Here is an 18,707-nt window from a genome sequence, read left to right as displayed (position 1 = left end):
TGTAAAGCACTTTGCAAGCTTTGAAGCACTACATATAAATACTAGCTATTATTATTGATTTCCAAGGATGAGAGTACTAGTGGGAATCAGGAAAGGTTTCATGTCAGAGGTGAAGCCTGAGCCGTTAGCTTTGAAGGAAGGTATTAACTTCCAAGAAACAAGGGAAAGAAAGAGTGCTGAGCCAGCTGTGAGGAGCAGTGAAAGAAGGAAAACATGCTAGGAACAGGCATCAGTCCAGTTTGACACGGATGGAGGGTGTGTGGAAGAGAACAATGTAAGAGACTAGGAGAGGTGGCACTCATCCTGTGCAGAGTTTTAACTTCTAGAAGGATGATTTGTGTGTTTTAACCTAGATGTATTATCAAAAACCTAGAGAACTGAATCATGCTTTGAATACACAAGGTCAGGCATCAAGGAGCTACTAAAAATTGAATATCAGTATGGCAGCTGTGTAGCAAAAGAATTCTCAACATCCTCAAATAATCTCAGCCAATTGGCAGACAGGGGTGGTGAGGTGGTACAGTGGATTGAGAGCTGAGCCTAGAATCAGGAAGACCTCTCTTCCTGAGTTCAAATGTAACCTCAGACACTTGCTAGCTGTGCAAATCAAGGCAAGGTATTTAATCCTTTTTGCCTCAGTTTCCTCATCGGTAAAATAAGCTGAAGAAGGAAATGGCAAACCACTTTAGTATCTTGGCCAAGAAAGCTCTAAGAGGGGTCACAAAGAGTCAGATATGTCCAAAATTGACTGAACAACAACAACGTTGACAGACAGCTATTCACATTACACTATTTTATTCAGTGTCTTATTTCTAAGCTAAGTTCTGAGCTCACTTAATCTTTTGCAATTCTTATTATTTAGGAGAAATGAACATAAAAGCAGCATGATATATTGCAGGGAATACTAGGTGGGGACTCAAAAAGCCAGGTTCTCCAGCTGGCCATGTGAATCTGGACAAATAATTTAAGCTTTCGGGGACCTCAGTTACTTAGGTTGTAAAATAAGGGTGATGGTGGTAGGTGTTGGATTCAATTATCTCTAAAATCTGATATTCTCTCTCCTTAGAATCACTGGCTTCCTTCAAGATTGAGCTCAAACACTACGTTCTACAGGAAGCCTCCCATCCTTTGCAGCTAACGCCTTCTCCTCTGATGTGACATTCCTTCTATTTTCTATGTGTCTTGTATATCCTTATTTATGTATGCATTATCTCTCCCATTAGAATATAAGTTCCTTGAGAGTAGGGTCTTTCTTTTTGCTTTTCTATCATATCCCTCAAATTAAACACAGGGCCTAACATGTAGTAAGCACTTCACAAATGTTTATTCATTGGCTAATGGTCCCTTTAAGCTTCTTATTCTCTAATTTTGACCTTAAACTGAATATTAAGTAATCAATAGCAACACAGAAATAATTCTTTACAACTTACAATTATTAAAAACCCTTACAATATCCTAAAGGTCTGAGATTCTCAAATCCAGCTCTACTGTATTTCTATCCAATTTCTCTGAGCAGGAAGGGAAATAGCTGCTATTTAGATGTATGGAACATCTTTCTTTGTGGATACTAACCTGATCACAAGGTCCTGTTTCTTTACCACGTTGGCCAGTCTCTCTTCATGTTTGCCAATGTCCAAAACAATGGGGTTAATGTCATATTTCTTAGCCAAATGCTCAAGCTGATTCTTCATATCGGAGCCTGTTTGATGAACAAAACATTTCAAAATATTCCTTTTGATAAGTTATCTTCTCCTCCTAACAAGTCAATGAATAAAGTTTATTGTGACTTTTCAAAAAAACATTTTAAAGAAAGTCCTAGGAATACACACACACACACACACACACACACACACACACACACACACACACACACACACACACATACATTTGTGATAACTAATCCCCAAAAGAGAAAGGGAGGTTTATTTACCCACTGTTATTTCAATGCTGCTATCTCTAGAAAGGTATTCCACTACTGGCTCAGATACATAGCCAGTCCCAAGTAGCAAAACTTTCTTCCTCATATCCGTTGAAAGCAACTGTGCATGCTCCCTGCAAATGAAATGAAAACTTTATTAAGCCCAGAAGAACACTTTCAGCTTAGAAATGTAGTGAATAAACCCTGCAAGAAACAGTTTTCAGGTAATTAATAATCAATGTATTAATTAGGCTAGTTAATAATGAATTGATAGTTGGGAATTTCTCTTAGTAACCAAAGATCCCAAGGAAGAAATGCCTTAAATCAGATGTTTACCTTCTGACAGAGAACTCCTCTAACAAGTGAAACTCAACCTTGATTGGTGGGCATTTAATGAGAAGTTGGGCTAAAATTCTTCAGTTCCTCCTGCTGAGAATTGACTTGATTGAGACTCAGCAGCCTCTAGCTATTTGGGCAGGGGAAGACTTTAGCATCTAGACCTCTCTGGTTAGATTTCTCTTTCACTAGCTGAGTCACCTTAAATTCTAATGGAGGAGATCAAGGACTAGGAGATATGTCCTAGGGGCGACAGACCTAACTGAGGTTGGCTTTTGTTTGTGGAGTAGACAAAAATAAGGGTGCCTTGGAACTGGAGGATTACCTTACTGTTAACACTCTTCTAAAACTGCCTGACCTTTTCAAGAACCAGGTCTTAATAGAAATAGGAGGAAAAGGATGGATCACAAATCAGTTATTAATATAACGACATGATATTAATTTCTCTAAGGTTTCCATAAATCTGACCAAAATAAGGGCTCATTTCTTAGGCAAACATTTGGTTTCCTGTCTGTCCACTACCTGAGATCAGCAGATCCATACAATATTGGAAGGTTCAAAATTTGCATCCTGCCTTGGCTGTTTATAAGTTATGTGGGGTACTCTCAACCTTATTTTGCTCATCTGTAAAATGGGAAGAGTAATAGCACCCACCTCACCGGGTTGCCATGAGATCGAATGAGATAACATAAATGCTAGCTATTATTTTCATTCTTCAAACAGGAGGGAGTCATTTACACCAAATCTTGCCTTAAATCATTGAGCTATTGCAAGGTGAGGTATTATTCCTCCAAAGCCAGCAGCAGAACTTCCTTTCTCTGCTAGCTCCTAATTCAGAATCTGCATTTTGCTGCAGGATTACAGCTTCTTTGAGGCCACCTTATCATCATAACTAAACTATGAAAGCAAATGCCCCCTTTTCAGGCATTTACCCAGAATTCTCTGCTTTCTAAAAAGTCACAACAGAAGGCAAAGGAAAGCTAACACAATATCCAAGACAATGCAGTTTTTAAGTCTTTCAAAGTAGTCTTTGCCTCTTTAAAATCTAACTACACCTATTAGAAATTTGGCATAGGGCCACTACTCCTGGGCTCACAGAGCCCACAAGGATTCTTTAAATAACCATTACCTAGCCAAGGAAAACTCACAGGCCAAGGAACAATAAGTAATTAGTTAATTGTTGACCAACTGTCCCATCACATCCATTTCTAGGTGCCTCAGAATACTATTAAAGACATTAATAGTAGCTAGCACTTACATGGCACTTTATACATATTAACACATTTTAGCCTCATAATAAACCTTGGGAGATTATTTTAGAAATTTTACAGAGGAGGAAATGAAACTAGAGAAAGAAGTGATTTGCCCTGGGTCACACAGGTAGTAGGATTACAGAACTCTTATCACACATATATGCCACTTAGTTACCTATAGGAAGCTTTAGGTCTAAGTATAGTTTTCCTTTCCATGTGGCAGGACTTATGGGTGTGGTGCCCTTGAGATCTAGAAAATCTGCATAAAATTTTTTGGCCTTCCCTTCTTATCAGAGAAGTCTGCATTTGTCTTTTTCTTTAGTGGGGTATTTACAAAGCCTTATTGTAAAACTTAGGTTGATATTATACAATGGTATATACATAAATATATATAATACACATATATATATATATAAAATGCATTTCTGAGTTTCTAAACTTTTCCTGTGTTGTCTGCCAGACTTTGCCTGTCCTCTGCAACTTCCACAAAAGTCCCCCCAAATTCCCATTTAATTTCTTATGCCAACCCATAATACATCAGATCTACAGTGGAGAAAGCCATGATGTGGAGGGGATAACTGTATAGCTTTCCAGTAAAGGAACTACCAATCAAAGGATCATAGCAGCACAGGTTTAGTTTAGTAGGGGAAGGGGCAGTCACCCAACACTTGGAGAAGTATATTTTCCCTTACATAAAAATAGAAATATTCACCATTTTCAAGTCAGGGCATCAGCATCACTAAATATTTTAATATTAATATGTATTTTCAAGCAAAGATTGTTCTGCTGCTAGCTCTTGCTGCATTAAGTAAATTCTCTTTCCAAATTCAGTCCATAGACTTATATCAAGATTCTATCACATAAAGAAGCTGGGGTGCTAGCAACTGGAGCCAAGAAGACTCATTTCTGTCTTAATGTATATGTCTAGGACACAGAGCCTAAAAAAACCCGGTCACATGGAATCTGCAATTAGCTTAGAAGGCATTCCAGCCTTCACCTCACTAGCCTCACCAGTGATGGTGAGCATAGTTCATAGAAGAGAATATTATGCAATGGGCAATTTTTCTTCCCCTGATCTTGGTGAAAATAACAGCCTAAACTGCTTTTTCCCATGTATTACACAAGCTACATTCCTTGTGTAATACCTAAAAAGCAGCGTCAGGCCACCACGGTGGTAATATCATGCAGTGATAATAATAACTTATAATAATATAGTGATAATAACATTCAGTGAGAAGTTAAAATCACATAGTGATGTATGTATGTATATATACACATATATAAAGTGTGTGTACATGTGTGTTTATATATATAAACACACATATATACGTAATAATTTCATTTGATTTTCATAAAATCTTTATGAAATAAAGCAAATATTATTACTAGTACTAGTGATAATAATAGCCAACAATTATATAGCACTTACTTGGGCCAGGAATTGCGCTAATCACTTTATATTATGTGTTATTATTATCCTCATTTTTATAGATGAGGAAACTGAGACAAACAGAGGTAAAGTGACTTGCCCAGGATCATACAGCTACTAAGTATATGACGTCACATTTGAACTCAGGTCTTCCTGACTCCAGGCCCAGTACTCTATCCACTGTACTTCCTAGCAGTGGATACAGTTCATAAAAGTTAAGTGACTGCATTTCACACAGGCTAAGCAGCTTAGGTAAAGGTCATGCTTCTGGAATCAAAATGGTGGAGCTAGAATTCAAGACTAGGTTTTTCTTCAAGCTCAGAGCTTTGTGAATACACCAGGCTACAACCAAGCATTAAAATGACTACAGGTATACCTCTTTTTATAGCATTTTGCAGATACTGTTTTTTTTATAAATTGAAGGTCTGTTGCAACCTTGCATCAAGCAAGTCTATCAGTGCCATTTTTTTCCAACAGCAATTAGTAACCTTACAATGGCCTCTAAGTATTCAAGTGAAAGAGTCAATTGATGCGGCAAACTTCATTGTGATCTTATTTTAAGAAATTGTCACAGCCACCCCAACCTTCAGCATCCACTATGCTGATCAATCAGTAGCCATCAAATCTGAGGCAAGACCCTCCACCAGCCAAAAGACTGTGACTCACTGAAGACTGAAATGATGGCTAGTTATTTTTTTTAGTAATAAAGTATTTCTTAATTAAAGTATATACATTCTTTAGATATAATACTATTGCATACTTAATAGACTACAGTATAGCATATCTTTTATATGCATTGGGAATCAACAAAAATTCATGTGACTTATTTTATTCACTACTTTGTCATGGTAATCTGTAACCAAATCCACAATATCTCTGAGGTATAATCTGTACTTGACTCTATAACCCAACCTTGTGAAGAGCTATTCACCCATTCACTGAAAGAAAACTGATTTTAATATTTCTGTCTCCTGAGAGCACAGCCCTACTGATTACACCATTTGTGGCTAAGAGCTGGCAAGGTTGACAAAGAAGATAATCATACCATGGAAATAGAACCTACTTAGCAAACTAACCAAAAAATATGCCTTTTTTGAGTTAATCTTAATAGTGCTGAATCCTAACATTAGCACTGAGGAAATGTGAGCTCTTGTGCAAGTTCCCTTCCAACAGAAGGGTGTTAAGCAGGATGGAATTGACCACAGTTTTGTGTCAAAATAATATTACTGTATAGCCATAGTCTTGCTTCTAACAAGGAGTGCCATTCTGAATGGGTTCTGGAAGGGCCTCGGCCCAGGGCTGCCCTGTCCTACTTGGCTTCCTCCCCTGGTCCCCTGCTATACAAAAACCCATCCAGGAAGGCCTGGCCATGGAAGGACTGCCATCTCTGAAGGGATTCTTCTTGCTTTCCTCCACCTTTGCCCTAGATGCTTCACTTGACCCAGGGCTTAGAAGAGATGGCAGTGAGCAATGCCACTCCTTCTAATGAGACAGAGAGCCATAAGGCCTTCTCTGCGCTCTACTATTGCTTCCTAAGACCCTCCAGGCTTTACCTTCTATGTTCTGTAGGCCACACGCAGTGCTGTCTTAATTATTCAGCTAGGTGGTGCAGTGGATAGGGAATCAGAATCAGGAAGACCTCAGTTCTAAACCAAGCCTCTTAAATATCCTAGCTGTGTGACCCTGGGCAAGTTACTCACCTTTTGTCTGCCTTAGTTTCCTTGGGCGTAAAATGGGAATAATAACAGCACTTAACCCCCAGGGTTATTGTGAGGAACATAGAAGATAATAATTGCCACATAAATGTTTGCTACTATTATTATTACTTACATATATAACTTTAACTTCAGGATCTCTGGGCCTGGACATTTGTCCCACCACTGAACCTTTAGGACTCTTGGGCATTTCTATCTACCCTGCAGCTGAACTTTCTTTTATGTGCTGTTTCCTACACGTAGAGTGTGAGCTCCTTGAAAGCAGAAACTATATTCTTTTTTCCACGTCCCCAGAATTTAGCATTGTGCTGAGCACATAGTAAGTGCTTAATAAAGACTTTTTCATTCATTCATTCACTCATTCACTCATTAATGCTAGCACTAACTTCTCATTATCACTAATAATAATTACTTAATTAGAGTTTTCAGTAGGAGAAATAATAACTGAAATAATGATAAACTAGTATTTACACGGTACTCTAAGATTTACAAGGCACTTTACAGAAGGTATCTCTCTTACAACAATCCTGTGATGTAGGTGATATAATTTTTTCCGTTTTACAGATGAAGATATTAACATGGAGACTAGTTAACTGAATTTGCCCAGGGTCACACAGAGAATCAGTTTCTGAGGCAGGATATGAATTCAGGTCTTCTGGATTCCAAGGCCATGCAACGTTTCAGGCATCACACTAAAAATGTTATATATGCGTGTGTATGTATATATGCATATATAATAAGTATATTATATACACACATGTGTCTGTATGTGCATGTTTTGTGTGTATATTCATACATGTGTTGCACACATACGTACACAATGTGTCTACAGATACATGTGTGTAAACATGTATGGTGTGTTGTATGAGTGTATACTGTATACATGTACATGCATATATCTACATGTGATGCATGTGTGTGCGATGCACTCATATTGTATGCACCCATTTGCATGTATGTGTGTATTAGCCCTTACTTTCAGAAAGAAGTGGCATGAACGTATGAGAACCAAGCTTCCCAAAGAGAGGATAGAAAAAAGGTTAAATGCCACTGAAAGACCAGAAAAAAGACCACCATCTGTAAAGTTTCCTCAGAAAAGTGTTCAGTTTCTTGGCCTACTCACACTCAAGACTGCAAAATATTAAGGGAAAACAAAAAGACAGAAAAAGAGAAAAAAAATGTCCATTGCTGTTCAAGGAATACCATATCTCTTTAAGTCTAATACAGCATAATAGCAACAAATCATGGAATGTCATAATTTCCAAAGAATCAACATCTCAGGTGTAACAGTAAGCACCCCAACATACATGGGGGGCCTGCTATCACAGGGTCTTAGATCTGCATTCATAAAAGGAAAGGCAACTTTTGAGGGGTCAACAATCACTTTAATCAAGCACATGTATCATTCACCTAGTTCAGGGGAGTCAGCACCCTGAACTTTAAAGGAAATGCAGAGAAACCAACAGTCAACAGGCATGGCTTCCTCTGCTTGACCATCAACAGACAGGTCCAACTGTCTGACCATAGTTACTAGAGAGGGAAGCACTCACATCTGGGTTTTCCCAAGGTGGGAAGTGCTCCTTAGCAGCTTCCCAGAGTCTTCTTCTGGACAAATAAACACTTCCAGTCAGTACGCCCCAAGGTAAAATCTCACCCTCAGAGTATTTATACACTTTTCATAGCCAGAGGGCATAATTCTTGGACCCAAGTGTCTCAAAAGAAAAACAAAAGGTCCCTCCTACAAAACAACTCCCCTAATCAAGCTTCCCTCAATGGGAAAGTCCATCAATGGGTGGGGAAGATCTTCTTTAATCACATTATTCAATCAGAGGCACTTTTAGTAACACAAAAACACCAAAAGATCCTAATTTGATTGCCAACACATCCAGTGACTTGAAAGTCAATGGAGAGCTGTCCATAGTGGAGAAAAAGATACTGCATGTTCTCAAAGATGACCTGTCCATGAGAAGTACCACAAAAAGCAAGAACATATTAAGACCTAAAAAGACATCAGACCAGAAACAACAGAGTAGGGACAAACCAAATATTTCTCTCATACTCTGAGGTGGTGCAGTGGATAAGGTGCTTAGCCTATAGTTAGACTTTGGATTCAAATCCTGCCATAGATAATAACTCTCTGACCCTGGGCAAGTCACTTAATCTCATCTGCCTTAGTTTCCTCAATTGGGATAATAATATTTTTCTCAAATGATAATAATTTTCTCAAATTAGATAGTAATAAAACCTATTTCCCAGGGCTGTTGTTAGGATCAAATGAGATATTTGTAAAATACTTTGGCAGCCGCTGCTTAGCATAGTGCCTGAAACATAGAGCCTAGCTTAATAAATGCTTGTTTCCTTCCCCTTTCATACCCTGGACAGAATCATGAGAAGACCTTCAGTACACTCTATAAATTGTCTCTAGAGGATTTATGGACAGACAAGAATGGACATTTCCATGGAAGATGGAGTCTATTTCTGCAATAAGATATAGACCTTTATAATTGGTTTTACCTGGGCAGAATTTGCACATTAGGAGAATATTTTCTCTTAGAAAGAGTTGTACATCCCCAGTATCTGACCTCAGGACAGTAGATGCCTGAACTCCTGACAGTGAATCATCAAAGTAGTAGGAAGGACATAGGCAAAGATGGGATACTATGGCTATAGGAAAAGAGGCTGGTATATGGAATGAATATATGATAAATCATGTATTAAATGTTCACTCTGTTATCATGGTAAAAAGGCAGAAGAACTGGGTCTTACAAATACAAACAAAGAGTGAATGGTACCACATAAAAATACTTCTAGCTAACACTGCTGTCCTTGTGAACAGCTAGTTTTAAGAGTAACACACAGCAGAAAAAAAAAAGAAAGCCATGTTACTACCTCCAAAGGTAGTAATATAGAAATTAAATAAGAGTTTGAACCCCATTTTTCAGAATCTTATTCCCATGAGGAATACAGAGAGAAGAAATGAGCAATTAAAGGTGGGTAGAGTCCATGAATATGAAAATAAGATGCAGAGTAGCCTAGAAAGGAAGAGAAATTATGAAGAGGTGAAAAAAAAAAAAGGAAATTTTCCTGAAGAAAAAAAGGAAGAGCCACTAAAAAAAAAAAAAAGTTAGATGGAAAGAAGAGGGGAAGATTCTGAAATACTAGATTAACTGGGTAGAGAAAGGAAATAGACAAAAGAAGGGAAGAAACAGATGATGAAAAAAGAAATAAAAATTATTAAATTAAAAGAATTTGAGATACAGCAGGCAAACAGGAGGGAGAGTTTGTAAAAAACAAAGTAGTAAAAAAATAATAAATACAAACTCTTTGGAAGGAAAAAGTACTGACTTAAAAAGAAATTGAATAAAAATCAGTACAGAAGAGATACAAGGGAGTGAAGACAATAGAGTGAGCATTAGAGTTCAAGTCAAAGTTTTAGGACAGAGAGAAGCGCTCACAGTTACAAGGGGTCAGGGGACTTTCCTGTTTAAGGCAGCTATAGACTAGAAGGGCAGTAAACAGGACTTTCCCCATATTGTGTCAGAAACACTAAAACACTTACAGTCCCTCCAGACTGAACTGTGAAAGCAGCAGAAGGACATAAAAGATAGAAGCTCAGACTAGTCACCTTCACCTCCCAGAAGTGAGTGGAACCCAACTTTAACATAAAGTTCAAAGTCAATAAGTAGACTGGAAAAATGAGTGAATAACAAAAACAGAACATGACCATGAGAATCTACCATGGTGACAGGAAAGGTCTAGATGCAAACTCAGAAGAAGACAATGACTTAAAAACATCTACAAGCAAAGCTTCAAAGAAAAATGCAGATTGGACACAAACCCAACAAGAATTCCTAGAAAAACTAAAGAAAGCAATAAAAAAGTGAATTTTTAAAAAAATCAAATAAGAATGATAGAGAAAAAACTAAGAAATAAGAGCTCTGTAAGAAAATTTGAGGGGAGTGGAGCCAAGATAGAGGAGTAGAAAGATGCACATACTCTAGCTCTTCCCTCCCACAGCCCAAGTAATACCTGTAAAAAACAACTCTTAAGAAGTTCTAGAGCAGCAGAAGCCATAGAACAACAGAGTGAGAGATTTCCAGCCAAAGGTAACTGGAAGGCCAACAGGAAAGGTCTATCGCACAGGGTGCAGAGCAAGAGCCTTGGCTGTGTGGCACTAGGAGGAACAGGACTGGAACAGGCCTCCAGGGCAGAATCCCCAGCAGCAGCAGAGGGTCTCAGATCCCTCAACCCACAAGTGTTAAAGAAAGTTTCAAAGGTCAGTGAGAGGGCTTTCCCAAATGGGAGCGAGGGGAGCAGGGTCCCCCCAAGCACTGGCCCCAGGCAGTGGCAGTAGCAGTGGTGGCAGGCGTTGCAGTGTCCATTTGTGAAGCACTCCACCTAAAGCAGCTGGGGGAATTGAGCAGCTGATCTGGATCTCAATTCTGGGTGGTGGCACCACCCCCCAACTAAAGCCCCTGGGGCAACTGAGCAGCTGATCTGAATCTCAGCCCTGAGCAAGTCCTGGGGTGAGGAGGAGCACTAGGACCCTCCTCTTGACAAAAGATTCAGAAGTCAAGTAACTGTCTGGGAAAATGCCCAAAAAAGGGAAAAAAAATAAGACCATAGTAGGTTGCTTTCTTGGTGAACAGGTATTTCCCTCCATCCTTTCAGATGAGGAAGAACAATGCATACTGCCAGAGGAAGTCAAGGCTTCTGCATACATACCTTCAAAATAAATATGCAATGGTCTCAGGCCATGGAAGACTTGAAATGTGAGTCAACAGCTTGCTAAAGGAGACCCAAAAAAATGCTGAAGAAAATAACACTTTTGAAAGTAGGCTAACTCAATTGGAAAAAGAGGTTCAAAAAGTCAATGAGGAGAAGAAGGCTTTAAAAAGCAGAATTAGCCAAATGGCAAAGGAGGTTCAAAAGCTCACTGAAGAAAATAGTTCTTTAAAAAATGAGAGTGGAACAGATGAAAGCTAATGACTTTATGAGAAATCAAGAAATTACAATGCCAAACCAAAAGAATGAAAAAAATAGAAGATAATGTGAAATATCTCATTGGAAAAACAATTGACCTAGAAAGTAGATCCAGGAGAGACAATTTAAAAATTATGGGACTACCTGAAAGCCAAGACCAAAAAAAGAGCCTACACATCATCTTTCATGAAATTATCAAGAAAAACTGCCCTGATATTCTAAAACCAAAGGGCAAAATAAATATTGAAAGAATTCACCAATCACCTCCTGAAAGAGACCTAAAATGAGAAACTCCTAGGAATATTGTAGCCAAATTTCAGAGTTCCCAGGTCAAGGAGAAAATACTGCAAGCAGCTAGAAAGAAACAATTCGAGTATTGTGGAAATACAATCAGGATAACACAGGATCTAGCAGCTTCTACATTGAGGGATCGAAGGGATTGGAATGGGATATTCCAGAAGTCAAAGGAACTGGGATTAAAACCAAGAATCACCTACCCAGCAAAACTCAATATAATACTTCAGGAGAAAAAATGGTCATTCAATGATATAGAGGACTTTCAAGCATTCATGATGAAAAGACCAGAACTGAAGAGAAAATCTTGACTTTCAAACTCAAGAATCAAGAGAAGCATGAAAAGGTAAACAGGAAAGAGAAATCATAAAGGACTTTCTAAAGCTGAACTCCTTACATTCCTATATGGAAAAATTATATTTGTAACTCGAGACTTTTCTCAGTATTTGAGTAGGTAGAGGGATTTTATACACACACACACACACACACACACACACACACAGAGAGAGCACAGGTTGAGTTGAATCATAAGGGATGATATCTATAAAAAATAAAATTAAGGGGTGAAAGAGAAATATATTGGGGGGAGAAAGGGAGAAATGGAAGGGGGCAAATTATCACTCATAAAAGAGATAAGAAAAATCTTTTTCAATGGAGGAGAAAAGAGAGGAGGTAAGGGGAAATGTGAAGCTTACTCTCTTCACATATGGCTTAAGGAGGGAATAATATGCTCACTAAATTTGGTATGAAAATCTATTTTACACTACAGGAAAGTAGGAGAGAAGGGGACAGGTGGAGTGAGGGAGATGATAGAAGTGAGGGTAAACAGAAGAAGGGAGTAATTAAAAGTAAACACTTTTGAGAAGGCACAAGGTCAAATGAGAGAAAATAGAATAAATGGGGTATAGAGTAGGATGGAGGGAAATATAGTTAGTCTTACACAACATGACTATTATAGAAGTCTTTTGCAAAAGACACATATATAACCTGTATTGAATTGCTTGTCTTCTCAGTGGAGATGGGTGAGAAGGGAGGAAGGGAGAGAAGTTGGAATTCAAAGTATTAGAAATGAGTGTTGAGAATTGTTATTGCATATAACTGGGAAATAACAAATACAGGTAATGGGGTACAGAAATTGATCTTGCCCTACAAGAAAAGAGAGAAGATGGGGATAAGGGAACGGTGGTATGTGACATTGAGGGAAGGGGTAATCAGAATGCAAGGTATTATGGGATGGGGGAAGAGGAGAGATAGAGAAAAATTGAAACTTAAAATTTTGTGGAAATGAATGTCAAAATCTAAAACTAAATAAGTAAATATTTTAAAAAAGAGTTGAGAGGGTTCCAAGAAGGATCTTTGGCATCCAAGAGTGTCACTGACATTTTATTAATAAAATTCTTCCATTATTAATAAAATTATTAATTACCCCCCCAAAAGAAAATTACAGGAAGGGAATTAACAGGTTAGTAAATGATGCCCCCAAAAAACTACTAAAGAAAATAACTTCTTAAAAATGAGCAAAATGAAAGCTAATAACTCCATGAGACATCAAAGAAGAATAAAAAAAAGTCAAAAGACTTAAAAAGCTGAAGAAAATGTGAAATATCGAATATCTAAAAACAACTGGCTTGGAAAATGGGATCAAAGAGAGATAACTTAAGAATTATTGGACTACTTGAAACACATGAACAATTTATAAATCATAGTTAAATAAATTATAAAGAGAAACTGTCCAGGTATCTTAGAATCAGAGGGAAAATAGAAATTGGAAGAATCCATCAGTCACCTCCTGAAAGAAATTAGAAGATGAAAACTCCCAGGCATATTATGACCACAATCCAGAGCTCCCAGGTCAAAATGCTGCCAGCAATGAGAAAAGGTCAAGATCACATAAGATTTAGCAGCTACTATAAAGAAGCTGAGGGCTTGGACTATGATATTCCAGAAACTAAAGAAGCTAGGATTACAACCAAGAATAACCCACATAACAAAATTAAATATAATCCTATAGGGGAGAATGGGTTTTTAGCAAAATAGAAAACATTCAAGCATTCCTGATGAAAAAAAAAAGCTGAATAAAAATTTGACATTCAAACACAAGATGCAAAAGAAGCACAAAAAGACAAACAATTAGCATATAATCATAAGAGACTAAACAAGGTGAAATTGTTTGTATTCCTATATGGGAGGATGATACATGTAACTCCTAAGAACTTTAAAACGAAAGTAGATAGCAGAATGAATTAAAAACCAGAACTCTATAATATACTGTTTACAAGAAACACATCTGAAGCAGAGATACACTTAAGAGTGAGGGAATGGAGAAGAGCCTATTATGCTTCAGTTGAAGTAAAAAAAAAAAAAAAAAAAAAAGCAAGGTGCAGCAATCATGATCCCAGAGAAAGCAAGAACAAAAATAGATCTAATTAAAAGAGATAAGGAAGAAAATTACAACTTGCTAAATGATACTATAATGAAGTAATATCAGTACTAAACACATATGCACCAAATGGCATAGAATCCAAATTTTTAAAGAAGTTAAATGAGTTACAGGAAGAAACAGAGAGTAAAACAATGCTAGTGGACGGGGGGAGTCACAACTTTCCCCTCTCAGAATTACATAAATCTAACCACAAAATAAACAAGAAAGAAGTTAAGGAGGTGAATGGAATTTTAGAAAAGTTAAATATGACAGCCCTCTGGAGAAAACTGAATGAAAATAGAAAAGAATATCTCTTTCTCAAAGACAGATAGCATTTAGACAAAAATTGACCATATGTTGGTACACAAAAACTTCATGACCAAATGCAGAAAAACAGAATATTAAATGCATCCTTTTCAGATCACATTGCAAGAAAAATTACATGCATTAAAGGGCTAGGGAAACATAGATTAAAAATTAATTGGAAACATCTAATCCTAAAGAATGAGTGTGTCAAAGAACAAATCATAGAAATGATAAATAATTTCAATAATGAGAATGACAATGAGACATCATACTGTAATTTTAAAAATTCAGCCAAAGCAGTACTTAGGGGGAAATTTATATCTCTAACCACTTACAAACACTGCCAAATGAAACTGGTAAGAAGGTTTCCTTGTGTTGGCATGTGCACAGAAACATCTGTCAAAGAAGAAAGGAATTTGGAAAAGCATGTTTGCTAAAGAGCACAGAATGTTCTGAAATGAAATAGATAAAGTGCAGATGAATGAATTGGGCATGCAACTAAAAAAAAGAAAACTAGTTAAAGAACAAATTAAAAATCCTCAATTAGACACCAAATTAGAAACAGTGAAATCAAAGATGAGATTAATAAAACTGAAACTAAGAAAACCAGTTAGTTCTATTAAAAAACTCCAATAAAATAGATAAACCATTGGTTAATTTGATTTTTTTTAAAAAGAAAGAAAACTAAATTATCAGTATCAAAAATGAAGGGATGAATTCACTACCAATGAAGAGGAAATTGTCACCATTATTAGGAACTATTTTGGCCTATTATGTCTCAATAAATCTGACAGTCTAGGTGAAATGGATGAATATTTACAAAAATATAAATTGTCCAAAACAACAGAAGAGGAAATAGAATACTTAAATAATCCCATCTTAGAAAAAGAAACTGAACAAGCCATCAATGAATTCCCTAAGAAAAAATCCACAGGATTAGATGAATTCACAAGAGAATTCCACCAAATATTTAAAGAACAATTAATTCTAGTACTGGATAAACTATTTGGAAAAATAGGCAAAAAAAGAGTCCTACCATATTCCTTTTAAGACACACACATGTTGCTGATGCTTGAACCAGGAAGAGTAAAAGCAGAGAAAGAAAACTATATACTGATATCCCTAATGAATATTTATGAAAAAATCTTAATAAAATACTAGCAAGGAGATTTTAGCAATATATTACAAGGATCATATACTATGACCAGGTGAGATTTATACCAGGAATACAGGGCTGGTTCAATATTAGGAAAACCAATTGAAAAGAGCACAATTGACCATATCAATAACAATACTGACAGAAATCATTTGATTATCTCAATAGATGCAGAAAAAGCTTTTGACAAAATACAGTACCCATTCCTATTAAAAGCTAGAGAGCATAAGAATAAATGGAGTTTTCCTTAAAATCGTAAGTAGCATCTATCTAAAACCACCAGCAAGCAATATATGTAATGGGGATAAATTAGAAACTTTTTCTCTCTTTTTCAGTTAGAATTTTCTCCTACCAAATGAGTAATATGGAAATGTTTTACATGGTTGCACATGTATATCCTGTATCAGATTGCTTATTGTCTCACAGAGGGATAGTGGAAGGAAAGAATTTGAAACTCAAATCTTAAAAAAAGGATGTTAAAATTGTTTTTTACATATAATTGGGGAGAAACAAAATACTATTTTTTTTTAAAGTGCATTGTATTTGAGCCTTAAAGTAACGCTTTGAAGTAGATGCTACAGGTTTTAGCCCAGTTTTATAGATGAGGAAATGAATGTTAAGTTATTCAAACTGAATAATTATTCCATCCTCCTATTCTTAGGATCAGAAGCAAGATTTGAGCCCATGTCTTTCCTGACTCCAAACTGAGCCCTTTTTCTCCTGTGCCAAACCATCTCTCCCATGAAAGCAGAAACTGTTCCAATTCTAAAATAAGAGATTTGAGAAAAGAAGACGCTCTGGGCAATACTTTACCTGCTCTCCCGTAGTTTCTGGATATATTTATACTTATCAGGCAATGATCCATTGGATGCAATCACTGCCTAAAAGAGTATGAAAGATAGGTAATTTTTTCGTTATAATTAGTCTTTTAAAATCTTAGACTTGTTTAGATATGGAGCAAATGGGATTCAAGAGGGAAAAAAGACATTTGCACAACTTACATCCCGGACAACAGGAGAGAAATTCTGACTTTCAAGAGGTTGAGTCGCATCTGATAATATCTGAAAGGCCAAATGAAACTGGTAAGAAGGTTTCCTTGGGTTGGCATGTGCACAGAAACATCTGTCAAAGAAGAAAGGAATTTGGAAAAGCATGTTTGCTAAAGAGCACAGAATGTTCTGACCTCTAAAGATATTCAACCCTGCACTAAAGAAGATGCTATTTCAGCATAAATTTCGAATTTTAGATTACCAACTGGTAAATATGGTAATATCACAGCCTCAACTCTAGGCAGGGTTTACAGCAAAGAAAAACATCCACCATCCTGGTTAAATGAGCTATATCAAGCTTGTTAAAAATAACAGCACAGAACTTGTCCCTGACTACCATCTTGTCCCACAAATAGTCACTACTTGTCAACTATAGTCCCTTCTGACAGACAGTACAGCCAACCAGACAGTTTAAATCTTCCCAACATCCCACTTCTGCCAGCTCCTAGACACACACAGAAAGGACACCAGCAGAGGATCAAATACCTTCATAAGATTATATTTAAACTGGATAATGAAATACATGGGCCAGAGCCATAGGACTAGTACATTGTGAGCAGGTAATTCCATACTTCTTTCCTAATATCTGGCAAGAGGGATCCAGAAAACAAAACTATAATCCCCAAAATCCACCCTCTAAACTTATTCCAGCTTCAAGTTGTATCCAAAAAATTTAGCTACTTAAATCCTAAGCACCCTACCCTCAGGGATTGGGAGTAAATAGTGCACCAAATCTCTAGTTAAGGAAAACAGGGGCATTGCTATGTTCCCTTATCCTATTCTAACGTATATTTTGGCATCACCTTCCAACTGGGGGGCTGATAAAGGGGTGGGAGATGGTAAACAGCCTCAGAGAAAGAAGCAATGGAATGCAAATTTTTAATTTGTTTCCCGAATAATGGGAAAAATAAGATATATTGTCCATTTTACACTAGTATAAAAAAAAGACATAGAATGACAAGCTTGAATGAGCAATTCTTTCTATATCCAATTACTTTCCTCCTAAAAATATAGCTCAGAAGTCTGCACTAAGAGAATGGAAATTTTTATTGAGGAAAGGAAGGAGATAAGAAAATCAGAGGCATGGAATAGTTTGCCCAGTAACCCAAACTAGGAAGAAAACAGTAAAGAGAAAAGCAGGACAGGGTAGGCACAAATGACCACCATATCACCCTAATGATGTCCTATCTGACTAACACTTTGGTCACTTACCTTCCACTCTTCCAATGCTACCACAAGAATATATCTTTACAATTTACATGCTGCCCAGATCACTATTTAACATGCTTCTGCAAGCAGGGTATGTTAGGAGTTTAACAAAATAAAGGGAAAAAAAGGCTATTTCATAGAAAAGAGGAAGGGCACAGGCTATAAGTTTAGCTTTGTTGCTAACTACTCTACCATTTTAAGATGGCGGCTCCTAAGAGCTAGCTATAGCTCAAATGGAAACATACCCAGTATTTAAGGAAAACTTCCTTAGCTTCTGAAGTTCAGAATATGAGACTATTATCACCAGAGATAAAGTCCTACCAGGAAACACTATAGTTATCAAACTGTAACACAAAAATAGATGGGATTAGGGGAGGGTAGTGGTGGTGGAGAGGTCCTTTCTAGCCAAGCAAACAATGATTAAACAATATAATGATATTTCAGACACTGACCAATAACAAAGGTAAAAAAAAAAATCTCTGCCTAATACTCTTCATAATTTTACTAATGTCATTTAATGAATTACTAAGGAAAAAGATCCAATTTGATTTTCTATCTTTATAATACACTAAACTACATGAGAAGGGTTTTTAAATGACCCAAATGGCCTGGATGTCAAGGCCAATATATCAGAGAA

At 36.9% G+C, this 18,707-nt stretch overlaps 1 protein-coding gene across 3 annotated transcripts in view; it reads right to left on the bottom strand.

Annotated features, from left to right (window-relative positions):
• The window catches only part of AASS (aminoadipate-semialdehyde synthase), a 72,610-nt gene that overhangs the window by 21,723 nt on the left and 32,180 nt on the right, over positions 1-18,707 (bottom strand). For all 3 annotated transcript variants that reach the window (XM_072652895.1, XM_072652896.1, XM_072652897.1), the window contains 4 exons: positions 16,814-16,873; positions 16,626-16,693; positions 1,931-2,052; positions 1,573-1,699 (listed from right to left, as the gene is read on the bottom strand). In XM_072652895.1, coding sequence (XP_072508996.1) covers positions 1,573-1,699; positions 1,931-2,052; positions 16,626-16,693; positions 16,814-16,873 — 377 coding nt within the window. The remainder of the gene's footprint in view (positions 1-1,572; positions 1,700-1,930; positions 2,053-16,625; positions 16,694-16,813; positions 16,874-18,707) is intronic.

Source organism: Notamacropus eugenii, chromosome 3 (assembly GCF_028372415.1).
Source record: "Notamacropus eugenii isolate mMacEug1 chromosome 3, mMacEug1.pri_v2, whole genome shotgun sequence".
In the NCBI taxonomy this organism is placed as follows: domain Eukaryota; kingdom Metazoa; phylum Chordata; class Mammalia; order Diprotodontia; family Macropodidae; genus Notamacropus; species Notamacropus eugenii.
Note: the sequence above shows the minus strand (reverse complement) of the source record. Positions and strands in the feature narration are given on the sequence as shown.